The 20,737-nt window shown below is 41.1% G+C and overlaps 1 protein-coding gene across 2 annotated transcripts in view; it reads left to right on the top strand.

The window, feature by feature from the left end:
* CRACDL (CRACD like) overlaps nucleotides 1-16,611 on the top strand; it is a 51,944-nt gene extending 35,333 nt beyond the window's left edge. For both annotated transcript variants that reach the window (XM_033147568.1, XM_033147569.1), the window contains exons 8-11: nucleotides 717-2,361; nucleotides 10,052-10,248; nucleotides 13,004-13,151; nucleotides 14,837-16,611. In XM_033147568.1, the coding sequence (XP_033003459.1) occupies nucleotides 717-2,361; nucleotides 10,052-10,248; nucleotides 13,004-13,151; nucleotides 14,837-14,979 (2,133 nt within the window). In that variant the 3' untranslated portion in view covers nucleotides 14,980-16,611. The remainder of the gene's footprint in view (nucleotides 1-716; nucleotides 2,362-10,051; nucleotides 10,249-13,003; nucleotides 13,152-14,836) is intronic.
* Nucleotides 16,612-20,737: the final 4,126 nt, after the last annotated feature.

Genomic DNA, 20,737 nt, shown 5'->3' with positions numbered 1-20,737 from the left:
GCCAAAAAGCTATTGTACTTCTAGAATACAAAGTCTTGCTTTTAAACCATCCTCCTCCAAACTGTCAATTGGCACAGTTGGCTGCGGTTAAACAGATGGATAAATACTAGAACTACAGGGAGATGCATAATCTGTGTATTTTGTCAACATCATCCTGTGAAGATTTGTATCCAAAACATCTCACATAAAAATAAATATCTTATGATCTTTCAGGAAGCTTTTTTTTCCTATTTTGAAAGAGAAAATAAAGATCAAGTGTAAAAGCGAGAGAGAGAGAGATTGTCACAGCTTATAAAAAAAAAGCTAGCTGAAATTGCAGTTTCATTGATGTTTTCTTCTTATTTAATGGCAGCACAAAACAAAACCATTTGAAGAAAGGGAAAATCATTATTAAGAACTATGAAATTATGAAACTTAAGTTCATGTATACATGTTTTCATTCATTTTGTTTGCCCCATGTTTAGTTTAGTTTAGTTGTTAGAGTATTTATAGCTCACTATATTCCCTTTGCCTCCTATTGCATAATGATTTTTAATGTATAGTAATAAAAGAAAATTGATGTATAGTACACTTGAAAATACTGCAGGGAGTTGTCCTCTTTTGGGGGGAGCACTTGGGGGAACATTAATGATTCTGCCATCTTGACAGCAGGTAAATAAAATAAGGTTGTGATATGCTGAACATATGATAAAAAATCTTCCATTTCTCACTTGTAGAGGAACCTGTCAGAATTTCAGAATGACCTGAGCTGCACACCTGAAGAAGACAAAAATGAAAGGAATGAGATGCTGGCTGAACTAACCTGTGAAGGTGATAGTTCCAACCATAAGGAGCCAACAGAAAGAGCAGATTTAGCAAATTCAGTGTATTCCCAGCAACCTGAAATGTCAAAAAGTCTTCAACATTATTTGAGTCACCAAAATGAAAGAACTCGCACTCTGCACACCACTTCTGAATCACACACACTTCTCTGTGAAAATAAACTAGAGGGCTGCCAAAATACACAAGAAATATCACACACTGTATTGCCATCGTTTTTTCAGAAGAAGGAAGATACAGTTGCCCTAAATCTTATTGCAAACCAAGAATCACAAAGGGAGAGAGAGCACTCTGAAACACTAAAGATTTCCCCTTGCAGTTTTTTAAATAGCACACCACTTAGTATTTTAAACCAGGAAAATAAACAGACATACGGTGTGCAATCTAAATATGGCATGCTGTCTGATAAGAATGTCTCAACCAGAGACGATGTGATCCCAACGCTAGGTAAAAGAGAAAAAAATACATTCAAAGATGCTAAGGCACTTTTGGAAGATATTTCTAACAAGGGAACTATAAATGCATCTCCTTCATTGCCTAGCACTACCAGTCTTTTATCAAAAAATTCATCCCACATCACAGATTTACCATATTCTGAGAGCAATAGTATTTCGCAAACTTCTTGCACGGTCCCATCATCACAAACAGACCAGCCTCCTCCTTTGAACCTAGAAAAAATTAAACCAATTCAGGTGCTATCTGTATCCGATAAAGAAAACAGTCACCCAGCAATACCTGCTATGTTGATTTTAGGAGCGAAAGAATCCAGTGAACAAAGCACTGCAAGAAAATTCTCTGTCTCGTCAGCTTGGGGAAGGTCAAGGACTAGCAGCTTAAACATGAAGGACACTTTAGTGTATGAAAATCCACCAACCATGCAGATCTCGCAGGCTAAAATTAAAAACTCTTCAAGAAACGAGAAGGTAAAAGAGGATACAGAGGTTGACTCCTGCCAAGAGAGAAAAGGCTGCACTAGCAAGTGGGCCCCCTCATCAGAACTGGAATCAGAAACTGCTGGGAGATCATCAGACAGAGTGGAAGCTAGTCCACTGCCCCAAGTCATGGCTTCAAAACCAGTGCTGAGTAACTTTCCCACTGCTCTTCCACAACAATCAAGTACGGTCGAGTCAAGTTGTGAAGAAAAAAATCCCTTCCAAGTCAAGCTTAGATCCACATCTTTATCACTGAAATATAGAAACAGCTCTTTGCAGGAATCCAAGGAGGCTAAAAGATACAGTGCAGAGTTTAATGTGGAAAAAGAGGGACTACCTTTGACATTCCTAAAAGGTGAAAAAGCAGAGGCTAAAAAAACAACTGATGTAAATACCACTAGCTTTTTAACTGAGAGCCTCAAAGCTAAATCAAAGGCCTCTGAACAGGGTAGCACAAAACCTCCATTGCCAAGGAAACCTATTTTGCAACACTACTTTATTGCTGGCACTAGCACAAACACAGAAAAGCAGGAAAATGTAACCAAATATCCTGAGTTGAAAAATGAAGGCAAAGATTTGGAGACGAAACCAAGCCCCTCCGAAGTGCCTGGTAAGAATACTCTTTCTTGAGATTTTTGTGTGCCTAAAGCAGGGGTGGGTAACTGGATCACTCTGTTTTCCCAAAACGGTCTCAAGCCGATTTCAGAGGCTTGCCAGGCCTGATTAGGACCCCAAGTCATAAGTTTCACACCCCTGCCCTGAATATATTTAAACTGCAAGATATTTTAAAAAAATTACTGTGAAATCACTTTTACAGCGACAAAACAAACCGTAAAGTAACCATACATTTTTTTACAGGGTGCCAGGAAAGGATAAATTTCCTACAGTTCCATCAGCTGTCTGCAAACCTCAGTAGCTTGTGTTTTATACTGTTAACATTAATACATGCATTAGTATGTACACTGTGTTGTTATGTTTCTGTGTTGTAAACTGCCCTATGGGCTTTTCACAAAGGGAGGTATATAAATTTTTTATATACCTGTTTTGTTGGGGAGAGAACTGACCAGCCTCAGCAAAGCCCCATTGCACCTCCAGCTTACAAGGAGACTCCTCCCAGAGCCAAAAGAGGACATCAGGCTCAGGAGAGGGTCTTCAGCCTCCCAACTAACATGTTGGTAAAGCTGTGCCTCAGCTGAGCAAGTCCCCTGAGCAGGCAAAGTTGGGCTCTGGGATGGGTCTTCTGATGGAGGTGTATCCCGGCACCTTTTTCTCTAGGAAAAAAAAGCACTGATTTCACTTGTGAGAAAAATGGAGCAGCCGGTGTCTGATATAGGTATACCAGTACTCCAGTTTTTCTGTTTATTATTATTTTTATAACCTTGAGACTAACTAGCAGGTTTCTTGTTTATATAGCTCCATTAATTTGCGTCATACTTTACAAGGTGGAGTTGGACAAATGGGAGAGAACAGATGGAGAACAGGCATATAGGAGGGAGACACTTGGGTAGCCAGGAATTAACATGGATTAATGTTGCCCCAGCAAGGAACAAGCTGAAACAGAGCCCTTATATAGCAATAGTAGAGGCAGCAAAAGGTAAAGGTAAAGGACCCCTGGACAGTTAAATCCAGTCAAAGGTGACTATGGGGTTGTGGCGCTCATCTTGCTTTCAGGCCAAGGGAGCCAGCGTTTATCCACAGACAGCTTTCCAGGTCTTGTGGCCAGCATGACTAAACCACTTCTGGTGCAATGGAACACTGTGACAGAAACCAGAGCGCATGGAATCTCCATTTACCTTCCCACCGCAGTGGTACCTATTTATCTACTTGCACTGGCATGCTTTTGAACTGCTAGGTTGGCAGGAGCTGGAACAGAGCAACGGGAGCTCACTGCTGACCTTCTGATTGGCAAGCCTAAGAAGCTCAGTGGTTTGGACCACAGCACCACCTGCATCCCAGTAGAAGCAGTAGCATCAGGTTAAGCCTAATTGTTATTACTACCTGGGCTGCGAAATGCTCCTTGCCTTAAATTGCCTAGTTGTCTTCAGTAATCTGCTGCAATGGAGGAGTGGAAGAGCCTCAGGTCTTTTGAAGTCTTCTTTCAAGGTGGCCACTGAGTTAGAGGAAAACAGTGCCACATCTTCAGGTTGGGCAGGGGGCGGCGGAACTGGCCCAGGAGGTTCATCTGAGAGCACTATGGGGCTGCTTTGCTTGTCCTTCCCCTCCTGCTTCAATGTGACCACCCTCAATCTCTGAAAATGAGAAATCCAACTCCAGCATCATGACATTATCTTACCAACCATGGTAACTCTCACTGGCAGTACCCCTTTTTTAGATGTTCCTTAGCATGGACAGTAAATGTATTTATTTAAGCTTATTTCTGCAAAGCCTTTCTGAAAATGGTTCTTGTGTCTTGCCTTTCAGACCATTGGTCTGTTTAACAAGATCCCAAATTCAGTCTCTATGTTGGGGAATCTTTATTTCCCATTTTTCCAAACTTAAATTTTGTTCCCTGCGTGCCAGTGGTCAGGAATGATAGAATTTGTAGCGCAACATCATTGGGATGGCTACAGGTTAGCCAACCCTGTTTGAGATTAATCATGGTGCTGTCTCACTGTCACAAGACCAGTACAGTGGTGCCCTGCTAGACGAAAATAATTCGTCCTGCGAAAATTTTCGTCTAGCGGATTTGTCATCTAGCGAAGCGGCAATGCAAGCCGTGCTTTCGCTAGACGAAAAAAAAGACGAAAAATTTTCGTCTTGCGAGGCAGCCCCATAGACTTTTCCGTCTTGCGGGGCTGCCTTCCACTAGACAAATGCCTTCGTCTAGCGAGTTTTTCGTCTAGCGAGGCATTCGTCTAGCGGGGCACCACTGTATTATAAGGAGGCAGTTTTGTACTGATGTCATTACACTTTGTAACTGAGACTCTAATAAGGGCTCATAGATGAGGTGGAAAATCCATTTGACTTTCCAAGCATTTGCAAATCTGGTGTGCCCCATTTCTATCTGCCCATCTAACTGAAACAGTGGTGCTCTGTTTGTGCATTTGAAGATATACCGAGTGCCAGCTGGCAACAGCCCTACAAACCAGTGGTCTGGAGGGATATGTAACTAATACTGTGAAAACTCTGTATGAGTAAAACTGTTCATACGCTGATTTTATAATGTTCCTTTAGCTTCTCTTGATGAAATATGTTTTGATTTGCAATTGTAAGCTGTCATCTTGTAAATGAATAAGTATTATTTTTATTTTTTTACCACAAGGTTAACTCCACAGGGTCTTATAACTGCAGTGTGTGCTGCGTTGTGACCATATATTTTGTAGTGCTTGGGCATTACCTGTAGGCTAAAGACTGATCCTGAAGATGAACAGTGTTGCAAGATGCTCATTTATGCTCAGTCAGTAGATCATGAGGCGCTTACCGGTAATCTCAGGGTCGTGGGTTCTAGCCCCATGTTGGGCAAAAGATTCCTGCATTGCAGTGGGTTGGATTAGATGACGTTTGTGGTCCCTTCCAACTCTTCCAATTCTATGACTCTATAACGTTTAGCATATATATGCTGCTTTAGTGGTGCAAATGGGTCATAAATATGTCTTTAACTCCAGTGCCTCTTTACTTGAGTGACAGTGCTGGAAATGGATAGACTTCACATGCAATAGATGCCATAGTTTTCCAAACCAGACTTTCCCCACCCTTTGGAGAGGATACATTTCTACCTGATGTGTTGGTGGAGAGAATGCCTGAGACAGCCCCAGTAGAGCCTGGCTTGACAGTGATGCCACTTGAATTGGAAGTTCTGATGAATGGGGCAGGAGCAAATGTCAACCAGGTGCAAATTGGAGTGGCGACTGCACCTTATTATTATTATTATTATTATTATTAAAATTTACATACCGCCCGATACCCACAGGTCTTAGGGCGGTTCAAGGGATAAAATCACAATATAAAAACACAAAATGCATCATCAAAATAAAAACAAGAACAACCCAATAACCCCACCCAAATAATCAGAGATGGAAAATAGCATTTTAAATACACAATATTTGTAATAAAACCTATAAAAATAAGCACCCATCAAGTATCATCAAGGAGTGGATCAAAAGATCAATTTAACTGTCTTTCAAACCAAAACATTGGTTTCCTCCCCCCCCCATTGTAACCATTCGTAGAAGCTCTTTGATCCAGTGGAGCCTTCCATGAAGGGGCACCTGGTGATTAAATAGGGACCCGATCCAGGAGAAGGACCAGTTCAAGTTCCACCTTTCCCCACCTACACAATATTTGTGTGCAGCTTACCAACCATATGGTGTGTTTTGGACTGTTTAAGGAACCAGGAACTTTTCCCAGACCTTTGACTTTTATTTCAGAAGATTTGGAGTATTGGCTACCCAACAGCAAAATGATTGTCTGGAATGAAGGTTTGCAGTGTAGCTCTACCACAGCTGACCAGACACAAAGCCAAGAGCACAATGTGACTGGCTGTTGATGCTCACATCCGGGTAGCTAATGGCATTATGAGCAATGCCATTGGATTAGATTACTCAGCACAAGACTAGTAAATTGGCTAGCTTGGGCTACTATTGGCATTCAATACAGGCCGACAATAACATCACATTCTAGTGAGTGCCTGCATGGGAGAATACATAAACACCATTCTGATACCAGTCTCTTTATTTTTCACTCCTTTCTTCCTAATTTTTAACATTAGATTTGCCTTGTCCCCTGCTTGGATCGCAATGAGACTTCATTCATCTAAGGGAAATTGTTCTTGCACAGTCTGCTCTGAACTTTCTACCACTCAGGAAGAGGGGGAAACTGTGACTGAAAATAACCCTATCCAAATTTATTTAGCAACATGACATTTAGTAGCTCATCTGTATTAAGTGAAATGCAGATGATACTATAAACAATGGCATCATTTTTACAGCTTCTGCCTCTCATATTTGCATCCATTCCAATAATTGGGTGGTTTCTCCCCTTTTTTAAAAAACAAAAATGTCCTTGGAATACTGCCACACAGCTTGTTTTAAAACAAGATTCATAGATGTGTAGAACAGAATATTTTTCAAAATCCAAGTATAATATTTTAAAAGGAACCTAATGAATACTAGCTGAAGAACTATATAGTAAGAACGATAGCAGCCTCTCCAAATGTGTTTCTTTCTGTCAGTCTCTCTCTTGGGGGGGGGGGAATGCACCAATGATGTAAAGCAGAAAATCTGAGTATTGCCTCTTCCCCCCCCCCACACAGCCCCACATGATAAAAAATAATAATACCAAGCTAGATCAACACATTGCTGCTTGCTGATGATATCCCAAAATCTTCTGCTTGAGATGAGCTGCTCTATCCTACCTAATGGACGGTGAATTCTGATTTATTGTGTGCAGATCTTTGTTAGTAATCCCAGAACAAAACAGACCATTTATTCAGTTTACTGCTTCTCTTTGTAGCAGTCATGGACAGAAGCAGCAATCAGACTATGTAAAGAGTTGGCTTCAGGACTCTGGGTCCCACCCTGATTTATGACATCCTCAGTGTTTTGTGTTGCCAGAGTGAGTCATAAATGCTCACTTGACTGCCACATGAATGGTTCTTATTTTTCGGCCATTCAAGGTGATCTAGCATCAGGCCTACAAATAGATAACAAGCAGTTATTCTGAGTGCAGCCATTCCTGTCTGTGGTATGTGTGGCTTTCAGGCTTCTCAGAAGGCCAAACAATATTAGGTCCAAACTACCTGAGATGGCAACATGGTATGCCTATGTGTTTAAACCAGGAGCTGCCTACATTGCATACAAACGTTTATTTCATTCTTCTGGTGGTTTTTTTTTTGTTTTGTTTTTTGCATTGGACATTCTAACATTCTTCTTGTTGGTGGTCTTGTTTCTGCCTTGAATTCCTTCAATTTTAGGCTCGCCCGCACTTCTGCTTGTCCCATGCCGAGCAATTTCCCACTTGCCCCGTGCTTTCTAGGCATGGATCCAAGCAGTTTTGCCTTTGCCGTGCTTCCTTCCCCAGGAAAACCTGCTGTTTAACGCTAAATCACAAGAAACTGCAATCAGCATAGCTGTCAACTTCTCCTTTTTTTGCGGGAAATTCCCTTATTCCAGCGCCGTTTCCCATTGCAAAAAAAAGGGAAAGTTGACAGCTATGGCCGTTTCCCAATGCAAAAAAAAAAAAGGAAGGTTGACAGCTCTGCTCCATTGCTGTCTGATGCGACTGAGCACTAAATATCAGGTTTCCCCTGGGGAACGCAGCAGGCCAAACACAGGTGTGGACAAGCTCTTCCTCCCAAATGCTGTTACTCATTTGCTGTTATCTGTTTGTCATTCCAATGATAATTACTCCTTTCTCCTGACTTTCCCTCTCTTCCCAACCTTCACTTTAAGCTTCTTGTACTCACTTTCAAATGTTGCAATGTTTTTGGTCCTTAATATTTGTTCTCTTTTCTTTCTCGGTATATTCCTCCCTGGATCCTTCAGACTACAGGTGCCAATTCTAGCCTTAGATTAGCTCCTTTCTCAACCTCTCCTCTCCCCTCCCTTCCCCCACTCCTCTCCAACCCCATTTGCCTCTGTTTTTCCCTTTCTGCTCTTGGTCACTTGAATACCACCTCCTTGATACTTGAGGCTGCAATGCTTTACAAACCCACCTGGGAGAAAGGCCAGTTAAACTTAGTGGGACTGACTTCTGCGTAGACATGTACAGGGTTGCACTGTGAACTCTCTGGCTCTATTTGTACATCCAAGCCCCTGTTTAGATCACATCAGTTTACCCCTTCTTCCTTTTTTAACTTCCCTTCCCTTTCTTCTCTAAAGTGCCTCATCTTTGCGTATTTCACATATTGTATAATCTGCCCTTCACCCAGAGTTCCACAGAGAGGGCCCAACAAGCATTTTAAAACCACGATATATAAAATCACGTCAAAACAAATCGTTAATCATTGTGGCAGCAGCGGAGAAATAAAAATGCAGCCAACAGATAAAATCATTAGAGTTCGCCTTCCCCTTCTCCAGTGACCTGCACAGAGTGGTCCATCTTCACCTACCTTAGAAAAGACAGTTTATGTTGGAGACTGATGTACCTCAGAGCTGGGGTCATTCCATAAATGTGGAGCCAGGGCAATTGTAAGCCTGCATGCAACAAGGACAGCATTTTGTTTTGCTTTGTCTTTATATGCATAGTTTATTGGTTTTTAAGTTTGGACTGCACTCTATTTTTTATTATTGTACACAGTGCTATTTTTCTAGAAAAAGAGGTGCCAAAACTCACTGTGAATGCCTCCCTTGTTCTCTTATAATGGCAATGGTGCCCACCTGAGAAGGGCCAGAACTCAGTTCCGCCCCCCCCCAAAAGCTCTGATTGTACAGCACCCAGCATATCTAACCACTTTGTTACTAATAAGTAATAGCAGGTGTATGCACATCTACACTAAAGGTAACTTCAGAAGTCGCAGAAGAGCAGTTGGTGGGCATAAACCAGGCTTCCTCAAACTTGGCTCTCCAGATGTTTTTGGCCTACAACTCCCATGATCCCTAGTTAGCAGGACCAGTGGTCAGGGATGATGGGAACTGTAATCTCAAAACATCTGGAGGGCCAAGTTTGAGGAAACCTGGAATAAACAAATGGAGCAAATACCGTGGAAAGAAGAGGTGGCTGTTGTAAGCATTATCGAAGGTACACCAGCTTCTTCCTAACTGAGTTGAGTTGCAGGAAGCATGGCAGAGTGAGACTGGAAAACTTATTGTGGATGTATTGTGGGCAGCGTCCTGCAGGACAAGCATGGAAGGAAGCATCCATGGCTCTTGTGTTGATCTAAAAAGCCCCAGACAGCTTGAGTCTTGGATACCTTAAGGACTGCCTGAGGCTTTATAATCCCCATTCAGCAACTGAGATTGTCCAAAGGAGTGCTTGTTGTTCACTACCAGCATGTCACTGAACCTCCCTAAAGTGATTTGTGGGGTAGTGTGCAGGATAACAGTTCTGCACTAGCTTGCACTCCTTCTGACTGTATATAACATGGGCTTCATGTAACCCAGGCAACTATAGTCACACCATATCCATTCCTCTATCAGAGTCTGCAGGAAAGAAGCAGGACAAAGGTCAAGTTCAGAAATCCGAAGCTGACAATATCACAGTTTTAGAGCAGCTTTCTGGGGTGTGTATTTGTAGAGGTTTCTCCCTAGTGGCTGGCCATCTCTTTGGTTCAGAAGGAAAGCTTTGCTTTCTTTAACACTAAGACCGACTTTCCTTCTCCAGTAACAACCCTCTCCAATACCTTTCTTCCCAAATTATCTCAGCAGAGAAAAGTGTACCTTCTCCTGTGATTGCTGCAGCAGACACTGCAAGAGGAACTGAAAGCCAGAAAGTGCCAGCCTGGATTACCATAGCAAAACAAAAGCAGAGGGTCATGGAGCAAGAGCTTAGCAAAGAAGAGAAACTGGTGGCTGCGGATAAAGCAGCCGCAGAAAAACAAATACAAGAGGAGCGAATGGAGGTAATACAGGTCGTCCCTGCTTGTGACCTGCATGTGACATTGCATTTGGGCTATTTGCTTTAACCTGCTTCTGCAAGGGATCTTGTAATCAATTAAGGTTGGCAGGTGTTCACCAACCCTGCTCCATGACGCTGCTATTATTCAGATGTGTTTTAAGCCAAGAATTGCATGCAGATATTCAGCAAGTGTAAAAGCGGGTAGATAACTTAAGTTCTGAGCTACACAGGGCTGTTCGTGTTGGAATTCACAAAGAATGGATTCCTCAAGCACCCTTAGACTTTGTTCTCCTTTCCCCACACCCACACACTTTTTTTGTATTTTTAAGTGAGATATGCGTGTTGTGGAGTTTTAATTCTGTAAAGGGCAAATACTCACCTTATGCACCTTTTTTTCTTTTATAGCAAATATCCCAATGACATTTGAGCCCTTTTTGTAATCAACCCTATTCTTCCTTTGCAAAGGTGGGCTTCCCTCTTCAACAGTGGAGCTCCTATCTCTGATGGGAGCTTTTCTTTTAAGGAGGAGGAAAGCCTTTCCCATGTTGCAGCGTTTCCTTCGACCTCCATTTCTTTATACAATTAAAACAACCAGGAAGAGCTCAGCATCATGGGAGAAGTTACTGTAATGACTGCAGCAAATGTCTGTATGCAACCGCCCTAAATATACTGTTTTAATCTGCAGTGCATCACTACAGAATATAACTGCTGCAGTACCAACAGCAGAAGGCAGCAGTTTTCAAATCAAGCATTCATTCCAACCAATTCATCTCCCTTTGTTCAATTTGCAACTGTGGGAAACCAGAACACCATTCTCCATTTCAGTTCTGAGCGTGTCTTGAAAGCTCAGCTGATGGAATACTTAGTTGCAGGAGTGTGTGCTTTTCCTTCCAAAAAAAAATCTATGGGTTTTAATCTGCCAGTAGGGAGAATGGAAGTCATGTGTAGCATACATGTTTGATGATATACACTGAAAGTATATTTACAGGCTCAAAGACTCATGTAGAGATAAATGTTATGTCACCCTAAAAAACACGTTACATTTTTCCTGTAACCTATAAACCTTGGTGAGGACTTGAAGCAGAACGAGAAATTTGGCCTCCAGTACTCAAAATCAATTATTTCTGGTATTGAGATAAACCAGTTTATAGAAAGAAAGAACTAAGACACAAAAAGCATCTCTGATGTCAATGTCAGCATTGGAATCAAAATCTAGAACTGCAGCACTGTTGTGATTCTGCTGCAGTTTTTCTTCTGCAGACGTTACTCATCTCACTGTCTTCTGTGATAAAAATTATATAACTAACATAATTAATTGCATAAATCGTTACATTATTCCAGCTCAGTCATTTCAGTGCAAAGAAATGCAATGCAAATGGATGGTGGTGGAACAATAACCAATTGCAGTTTTTTTCAGACTGAAATGACTGCAAATGCCAATTGTATTCGCTGGATTCTGCTTTGATCATGGGACAAATAAATGAGCTTCGGCAATTTCTGCTTACACGAAGCATGAGATGGCAGTGCTAATTTTTAACATAAGACATTCACCCCATTTACCCTATGTAATATTCCTTACATTTAGCTTTCTTGTAAAACTAATATTTTTGTGTTGTGATCCTGAATTAAGCAGCATTTTTAGGTTGCAGAAGGAAACCACCCCCCCACTAGTGTTGTGAATTTTATGGTTTTATTTCTTTGTGCCAAATGTTTGTTTTGGGTCATATCCCAGGCCAAAGTAAACCTTGTTCAGATGAGTAATACTTGAAAGAAAGAAAGTCAGTTACATTCCATTGTGTAGGACATTTCCAAAGGATAGTGTGCAGAAAAACTTCCATTTTTGGTTTGCAAAATTTCCTGTAGATTGTCCAATGTAGATTTGGTCTTTCAGGAAGCTGAGTCAAAAAACAATAGTTATTTCCACATTGTGTGCATACCTTTCTAACCACCCTGACTGTGTGTCTCTGACAGAGAAATAAGTATGTACGGTAATATCCGCACACAGTAATACTATCTTGGGAATAAAACTAGCTTAGAGCAGGGTTTCCCAAACTTGAGTCTCCAGCTGTTTTTGGACTACAACTCCTATCATCCCTAGCTAGCAGGACCAGTGGTCAGGGATGATGGGAATTGTAAATCTGGAGAACCAAGTATTGGAAACCCTGGAGCCATTGAGGAAGACAGAGGCTTGACCAGAAAATGGCTTAAAGGGCTAAGCAATCCCCTTCTCTTTTCTTCAGTTTCCTTACGTTCTGACCTGTACCTCCATGTTGCTGCTTTTGGCTTAAAACAGCATCGGAGCAAAAGATAAATGCACTGGCGTGTCACATTTTAGAAGAGCAGGGGCCATCGCTGCACAACCATAGCTCCCTATTGTCAGTGGGAAGCTGTTTGCTGCCAATTTTGGCTTGTACTTGCCCTCATTATCAAAAGAGGCCTTGAATAATTTGCTGCGGCTGCAACAGCTCATCTCCAAGTGCTTCTAATTGCATAATTCAAAATCCCCAAAACAGTTTTCCCGTCTACAGACTATGAAATGTTTATGGAGTGTTTACAGCTCAGATGGCATAAATAGGGCAAGTGTGTATGACATATGACTGCATTATTCTATTGTTGAGCAGGGGAGCCATGTCTGCTGCTGAGTTTCTTGTGTTCTGTCAAATCCCTACTGTGGTTCTCTTTCCCACTGAATTATTTAGAACTACACTATCCTATGGTGTGTGTGGTTTTCTCTCTCTCACCCCCCCTTTTTTATTTAGGAAGTTCTGAGGCAACAGACAGATTTCACGCGAAACACATCCTTGCCTTTCCCACCCGCAGCTTCTTCTGAGGAACAGAGAAAAGAAACTAAGTCAGATATGCAGGAATCTTTGCCAGGAGGTAGCTTGCTGTCACACCATAACCCTGGTATGAAAACAAAACGCTAAAATTCTGACATAGACACAGGCTGTAAAGTCTTTTCCATCACACAAACAGCGCCCCCAGTTTTTATTTAGGGGTCACAAGATGGGGCATTTCTGCAACTTCTTCCTGATGGCATGCTGCTGGTTTTATTTATTTAAAGAAGTTATAAACTGCACACCTTTCACAAACACCATGGCAGTGCCCCCCCCAAAGAAATTAAAAATTAAATACAAGGTTTAAACAATAAGATTTTATCAAATCCATCTGTAAAACCAGCACAAACCATGTCTGATGGTGCTACCTGAAAAAGCATGGCTGAATTTTAAAAAGTCTCAAGGAGGCATTCAAAGGAACACAGAGTTGATGCCAGTCTATTTTCCAGGGGGGATGCATACATTTTAGCAGATGTGTCTCTACTTACCCAAATTTGGGGTGAGCAGCGGTTGCGGCCCAGCCCAGCTCCCCGGGCCGGAAAGAGTCTTTTCACCCTTGTGGGTGGCCATTGGGCTCTTTCTCGGCTGGCCATGGGAGGATGGTGGGATTCCCTACCAAAACGTGAATCTATGTGGCCAATGTGGGCATCAGTGGAGGGCGGAACCTGGGCAGCAGACCGGAGTGAACAACTCTTCACTCTGGTCTGTCTCTGGAGGATAAAAGCCAGCTGCGGCAAGGGGTCAGCAGTTCAATGAATGGAAGAGCAACCCACCCTATATGCTGTTCTTTAGACACCATGTTAAGAAGATCTTGCTGTGGATCAAAATGGTCACTGTATTCAGGGCTGGGAAGAAACTTGCCTGCAAACAAATTGGGCACGTTGGATGCCTTCTTCATATCACAACTTCTTCATCACAACTTTCAGTGGATAAGGCAATGGGTGGAATCCCTAGTTTGTTTCCCGGGTGCGGGGCTTCACTTCGACATCAACCTGGTGTGATATTGCTGGGTACCCAGGTAAAGGGATCTGAGTGGAAGTTTATGTCCTGAAGCCAAACGAAGAGCAGGCAGGCCATAGAACTTCCAGTAGCAGCTTGGGGAGTTGACTTGTGTCTTGAGGTGGCCCCATAACCCAGGCATGATCCTGTCCAAGTTTCACCCTGCAGCCAGGAGGCTGATACAATATGCACACCCAATGCCTAAGCCGAAGCCTACTTAACATCTTTAATCAATGAAATTGTGACCAATTTTTAATCCCAGAAAGCTGCTGTGTCAAGTTTGTTCCGGCTGTCCTCACCTCATGCTTCCGTCCACACTGCATGCAAGTCTGCAAAGGCTGCCTTGTCAGAGATTCACTCTGATTCCAACATATATACTTTAGCAAGGGCAGGAAAAGTTCCAGGTTTGCTTCTGTGTCCTACATCAAACATGCTGACTGAATGCTTTCTGTAGCATGAACAATAAAATGATCACTACAAATGATGCCTATGATGAATTGGGCACTTTAAATTTAGTTCAGGTGTGTGCTACAGAATAACCTTTATCACAGCAAATTTAAAAGTGTTATTACGGTAGTAGGTTATTCATCATGGGTTAGGATTCTTAAAAAGATTTTTCAGCATCGCCTAATGGCACTTCATACCATAATGGTTAATTAAGCTGATAGGGCAAAAAAATTAAATAAATCCTACTTGTTATTCTTGAGCATCACACTGCTATTAAGTAAGTAAGCGATATTTTTGTTTTCCACACAGTTCAGTCTTCAGTGCTGATTGAAAAAGAAGATATAAAGCCACTTAAGAAGGTCAGTCATTCTTCCCCAGATCAGCCCTCATGGATGGAACTTGCCAAAAAGAAATCTCAAGCTTGGAGCGACATGCCTCAGAGGATAAAATAGAGTATGCATGTTTATGCATAATAGTTGTTCTAGATTTTTTTTGGGGGGGGGCCTATGTTAATTGAACAGATAGTTAATCATGAAATCTATTATGTTGGCCACACATTTGTATTCTTAACCCACTGTGTAGCAATGAAGATCCTGCTAGAAAGCTAGTGGTGGGCTCTTTGTTTTTTGCTTGGAAAAATAATTTGTTGTGGATGATGTTGCTTATCTTACATCTTCTTTGTTTCTTCCCCCCCTGCAAAATGGTTTGTGATGTATAAGCTTTTGGAATATTTACTAACTATTGGTTTACCATTACTTTGTTACCTTGTGACTAATCTTCCTATCAAAATTCCCCCCCCCTTTTTTTGAGCTATGAAACTAAATTGGAAAACAGCAAGAATTCCTCCCCAGAAACACACATGCAAAACAAATGATGTTAGGTTGATAGATTAACAGAAAATTAAAAACTGATAGCTTTGTGGAGTAAACATGGAAATAGGCTGGAATGCTAGTTTATTCTCTGGAATGATTCAGTCACTACTACTTTCTCTCCACTCCCCAAACCTCTGCACACTGTTGGATCAGGATCAGAACCAAGCATTAGACATATGTGCTACTTGACAATACCTAAGAAAGACATGACTCCACTGGAAGAACCCTCATTTATTTGAAGTAGGTAGTATAGTTACAGGAAAAGGGAGAAACTGTATTCAAAAATTCAAGATCTCCTGTTGCAGTTGTTGATGTAGCGAGGATTGGAGAAGTGAGCACACATTCTTGATTTTGCCACATCTAGTGGACTGGTGGGAGAATTAGCATCTGAACAGCCCCATGATTTCAAATCCTAAACTGAGCTGACAAGGAATTTATTTATATCCGGGATGAGGGATATGTTGCCCTCCCAGATGTTGCTGGGTGGGAACTCCCATCATCCCAGATCATGGGCCATACCTGCTGGGGTTGGCCAATGGGGAGTTGGACTCCCAACGACGTGTAGAGGTCCACAGTTTCCCCTTTCCTGATCCGTATGTCAAAAATTAGACACTGCTTTAACCTCTGTTTCGTAGCCTTATCCTTTTCTAATCTAGAAACTCCATTGCTGCTCTTACACTTTGGAGAAATGACCTCATACATTATATTGAAGGGTAATCATAATACCTGCTAGAGTTTGCACATTTTAAAGTTATGCACAGCTGTAAAAAAAAGAAAAGCCAGTTTCACACACATGTATAATATCACAACAGCAAATTCAAGACAAAACTGGCTGATGCTACTTACTTTCTTATCTGCACAGTTGGGGTTATCTGCCCGTGAATAAATGCTTAGCCATTGGATTCAGGGTCAGCAGGAAAAAAGACAAAACTGCAGTCCCTAGTAAGGGAGACAGTTGGCAAGCTTTGTTTATCTAACAAAGAAGAAAATATTACTTTGTCCTTCATTGTATACTGATAATCCAAAATTGCCTGGATGAGTGGCCTTCATTCTGCCCTCTTTTTGCATGCATTTTCAACATACATTTTCAATTATGTTACAGGTGATTGCTAGAATTTTGTTAGCATATGATGTAATGCTGGATATATTTTTTTTCCTGCTGCTGTTACTTTAGGTGCCTTTTGATGTGTAATAAAATGGATACCATGTAAACCATCTTTCCACAGCAACAAAAATAACCATTGGATTTTATACATAAGGTACAGCCTTAGCATCTTCAGTATGAATTTATTGAGTATCTTGCAGTATTGCAGAAAGGCACTAGATTGGTGGCAGATTCATGCTTTGTTTGTGCAAGGCTCAGTAGTCACTTGGACAGCAATCCTGGTTCTCTCATGTGGCAGACAGAAGCTCAGGCCTTATCTATGTATGTACACAAAGCAGCTTAGATAAGCCACCCACATAATTCTGAAAATGTCTGTGTTTTCCTGTGGGTTTTATTATCACCATTCGCCTAACCTGCTTTAACTCCCAAGGTAGTGTGCCATGCATGGGGTGTTTACAAATGTTTTCAGTATGTCTCATGTCCATGATTTTGGGGTTGAACATCCAAAACAGGAAAGCCCACTCAAAGTGCATGCTTCTTGTGATCATCAGCAATATTCTTATTAAATGCCACCGAAAGAGGGACCAGGGATGCAAACGGTAAATTATCAGAAAGCAATAGGAGTACATAATTCCAAGAATGTGGCTGTGTGCATACTGCATTCCATAGAAAGCTTCCACTTTAAAAAACAAAACAAAAAACCTAACCCAAATTCCCTGTGATTATCTGAACCCTGCAGAACTCTGGCTTTGTGTAAACAATGGCTAGTGAAAACAGGCCAGAAATCATGGTTTGACTCAGGCTTGTTCTCACTAGCTGTACTTTAAACAAAGCCACAGTTTCCCAAGTTCAGACATGCTTTTGGTCTCCCCTTCCTAGCATGTGAAAGAGGATTGAGTGTGTGAGCCTGAGGTTTGTCCAGGTTCATTTGTGTAGTGGGAAACCATGGTTTACTATTATGTCTGAACCGAGCCCTAGACTTTTCAACATTTTAAATGCTATTTAAAGATGCCTTTGCTTTTGAAAATTGTTCAGATATTGACCTATAGTTGAGCTTTATTCCAAAGTGCTAGGACAATGTTGATATTATGTTAATTTCTGCATATCCTGTGTCAGCTAAATGGTTAAATTTGGCAAACAGGACATACAGTACTAATCTGTGTATTTGCAGTGAATAGAATGGCTTATTTTTTATATCTACTACAAGGAAAAACCTTGCAAGGAATTTTAAACTGGATTTTAGTTTAGGAGCGCTGCTGTGGACTATCTACCGTGTTCTGTTGTTTAATACACATGCATTTTATCACATCTTTTAAAGAAATGCAAGGCAGAGGTCAGTCATAAGCTATGTCTACAGAGCAAGTAACTGCTACTTAAATCGCAATAAAAATAATGAAATTCAAATGCTAGAGGGTTCCCCCCCTCTTGAGCAGAAATGATGTACTCTGTATTAACTACAGCATATGGAATAAAATGCAAGGCTAATTTTAGACGGAGAACACTTCTGGTTTTAAATAGTTTTGTAATATGTAAACTTAACTGTGAGTTGTGTTTTTTAAAAACATTGTAAATCTTGCTTCTATTTTTATGACTTGCACTATTTCTAGTTTTTGCTTCTCTGTGTAATGTTAACTACCTTAACTTTACATCTCTGCAATGTGCTGCACATGCTGAGCATGTTACATGGTAGTCAATCCTAGTAAGTCGCATGGGACTTACTCACTAGTAATCCATGTTTAGGATTGCAGCCTTAGTTTTTTTTTAATGTCGACTAAATTATTTTTATTATTTTGTATAGAGAACTGCAATAAACTCTTGAGTCCAGAGTATCTTGTTGGACATTACTGACTGTGTAATGTGTTAACACATGCTGGACACTATCCATGGGGATGTTAGAAGCTGCCTTACACGAAAGTAAATGTCTGTGGGATAAGTGTATATGTGGAGGAGCCCTGAAACTAAGGAGGAGACAGCCAGCAGGCAGTGGCACTACCTTGATCTGCTTTGCTTCCCCTCCCCATGATGCAGTCATAGCCAGGGACCATTGCAAATACAGTAATGGATATAAAATGGCGCTGCGTTCTACCAGCTGCTGAACAAGCTCCAGTGGAAAAAAATCATGTGTCAGAAACATTGCAGAAAAGTATTTTGTACCTCCTCTTGCCTTGGCCTTGCACAGTTTTGAAATCCATGGTGCTTTGTGTCTGGATAGCCATCCTGAGTATTGCTAAATTAGGATATTTGGTTTGCAAGGGTGACAGGACAAAAAAAAAAAGGTTGGGATGTGCACTAACTTTAGGCTGTCAGGGTTATTAACCAAACAGCCCATAGAGCACCGTGAGATTTCCTTCTGAGTAAACATGCATAAGGTTTCACTTTAAATGTAGCGTTCCCCATCAAATTGAAGTGAATGTAGCCACTGGGCAAAATCTTAACATGGCATCTATGAAGAATTTTTAGACTTGCCAAATAAGACAGCCTGTCAAGAGTCTAGGCATGTCTACTCAGAAGTAATTCCATTGCACGTGCTTGGATACTCCCAACTATGTGTGCATAGGATTGCAGCTTTAGCAGTACAAAAACATTTTGCTTGAATGCTTGCACCCAGAGTTTCTTACAAATCGTTAGTGAGGGGCAGATTGTGAGGTTCTCACAGCCACTTTTGTTATGGGATCTTTCAATGTCTACATTTTGCTTGGATTTTCCACTTCTCTGTGTATATTGGCTTGGTGCCCAGAACACCTATCTGTGAATTGCTCCCAAACAGCTTAAGTGGATGTCATCCAGGAAAATCTTACTGACTATTTCCTCTTTTCAGGAACAACGATCCAAAGAAGTAGTGTTTCAATAAGTTCTGTGGAAACTTTAATTGGGGCAATGCAAATAAGGAGACTAGATGTCTTCGTTTCGTTTTGCAATATCTCTCTTCCTTGCCACATTCTGCTCTTATTACTAGAGGCAAGAGTAATTGACTTTCCCTTTTTGTGTATATTCTTTTGTTTTGTGACAGATACTTTATCAATCTTATATTATGCACTGCACATTTAGCAACCTAAATGATTGATGTTCTCCGAGGCTCTTGAAACCATCCCTGTACTATAGCCTTTGACTATTAAAAACAATAGGCATTATCAATTGAGAAACCAGCTGCATTCTAGAAATTCATCATCACTGCTATTATCTATGCCCATTTCAAAATGTGTGTCCTTTAAGAGATTATTTAATGAAGGCAAATGCAAATGAGAGAAAACACATGAGCTGTTAACCTGAGAAGAATCTCGGACCACTTAATGCAGTAAACAGTGGGCTACTTTTCTTGATATTGTACAAAGTGCTGAAAAGAGAACTAAAATAGACACTGCTCAAACATTTATTATCTATGTATCAACATAGCATGAAAAGGAGGAGTATGCAGTTCAAAAAAGCCATCCATTTATTCAGAAGCCGTGTTTGGATTTGCAAGAACACAGTGCAGTGAAATCACTGGCATGTCCTTGGAGCACCCATGATATTCCCATTGTTGATTCTTGCTCTAATGTCAGTGTTTTTTTGACCACCACCACCACCAACAACAAGAGTTCTGTGGCATTTTACAGCCAAACAAATATATTAAAGCAGGGGTGCCCAAACTAAGGACCAGGGGCTGGATGTGGCCCAATCGCCTCCTCAATCTGGCCCATGGATGGTTCAGGAATCTGCGTGTTTTTACATGAGTAGAATGTGTCCTTTTATTTAAAATGCATCTCTGGGTTATTTGTGGGGCCTGCCTGGTGTTTTTACATGAGTAGAATGTTTGCTTTTATTTAAAATGCATCTCTGGGTTATTTGTGGGGCCCCCCACAAGATCTGAGGGACAGTGGACCGGCCCCCTACTGAAAAAGTTTGCTGACCCCTGTATTAAAGCATAAACATTCATAGTAGAAGACCCTACTTCCTTAGATGTTTGATGTTGGCTCTGATGAAATAGGCTCCTTTTCTTCATTTTTAACATTTTCATTTAGGTGATTTATATGCCACTTTGTTTTTTTGTTTTTTTTAAATCCCTCCTCCTTAAGTGGTTTACAAGTTCCTAAAAATGTAAAAAGACAACGATGCAATTAAACAAAAGTAAAGATTTTAGAGCAGTAGCGAGATAGCAATTAGGTAAAATATCCCATCAAATACGCAATCATGTATTTCTAGGTAATAGCTGTACCCTCACTTCTGCTGATATTTCCCCTGCTCAAATTCATA

The sequence above is a fragment of the Lacerta agilis genome, chromosome 4 (assembly GCF_009819535.1).
Source record: "Lacerta agilis isolate rLacAgi1 chromosome 4, rLacAgi1.pri, whole genome shotgun sequence".
In the NCBI taxonomy this organism is placed as follows: domain Eukaryota; kingdom Metazoa; phylum Chordata; class Lepidosauria; order Squamata; family Lacertidae; genus Lacerta; species Lacerta agilis.
Note: the sequence above shows the minus strand (reverse complement) of the source record. Positions and strands in the feature narration are given on the sequence as shown.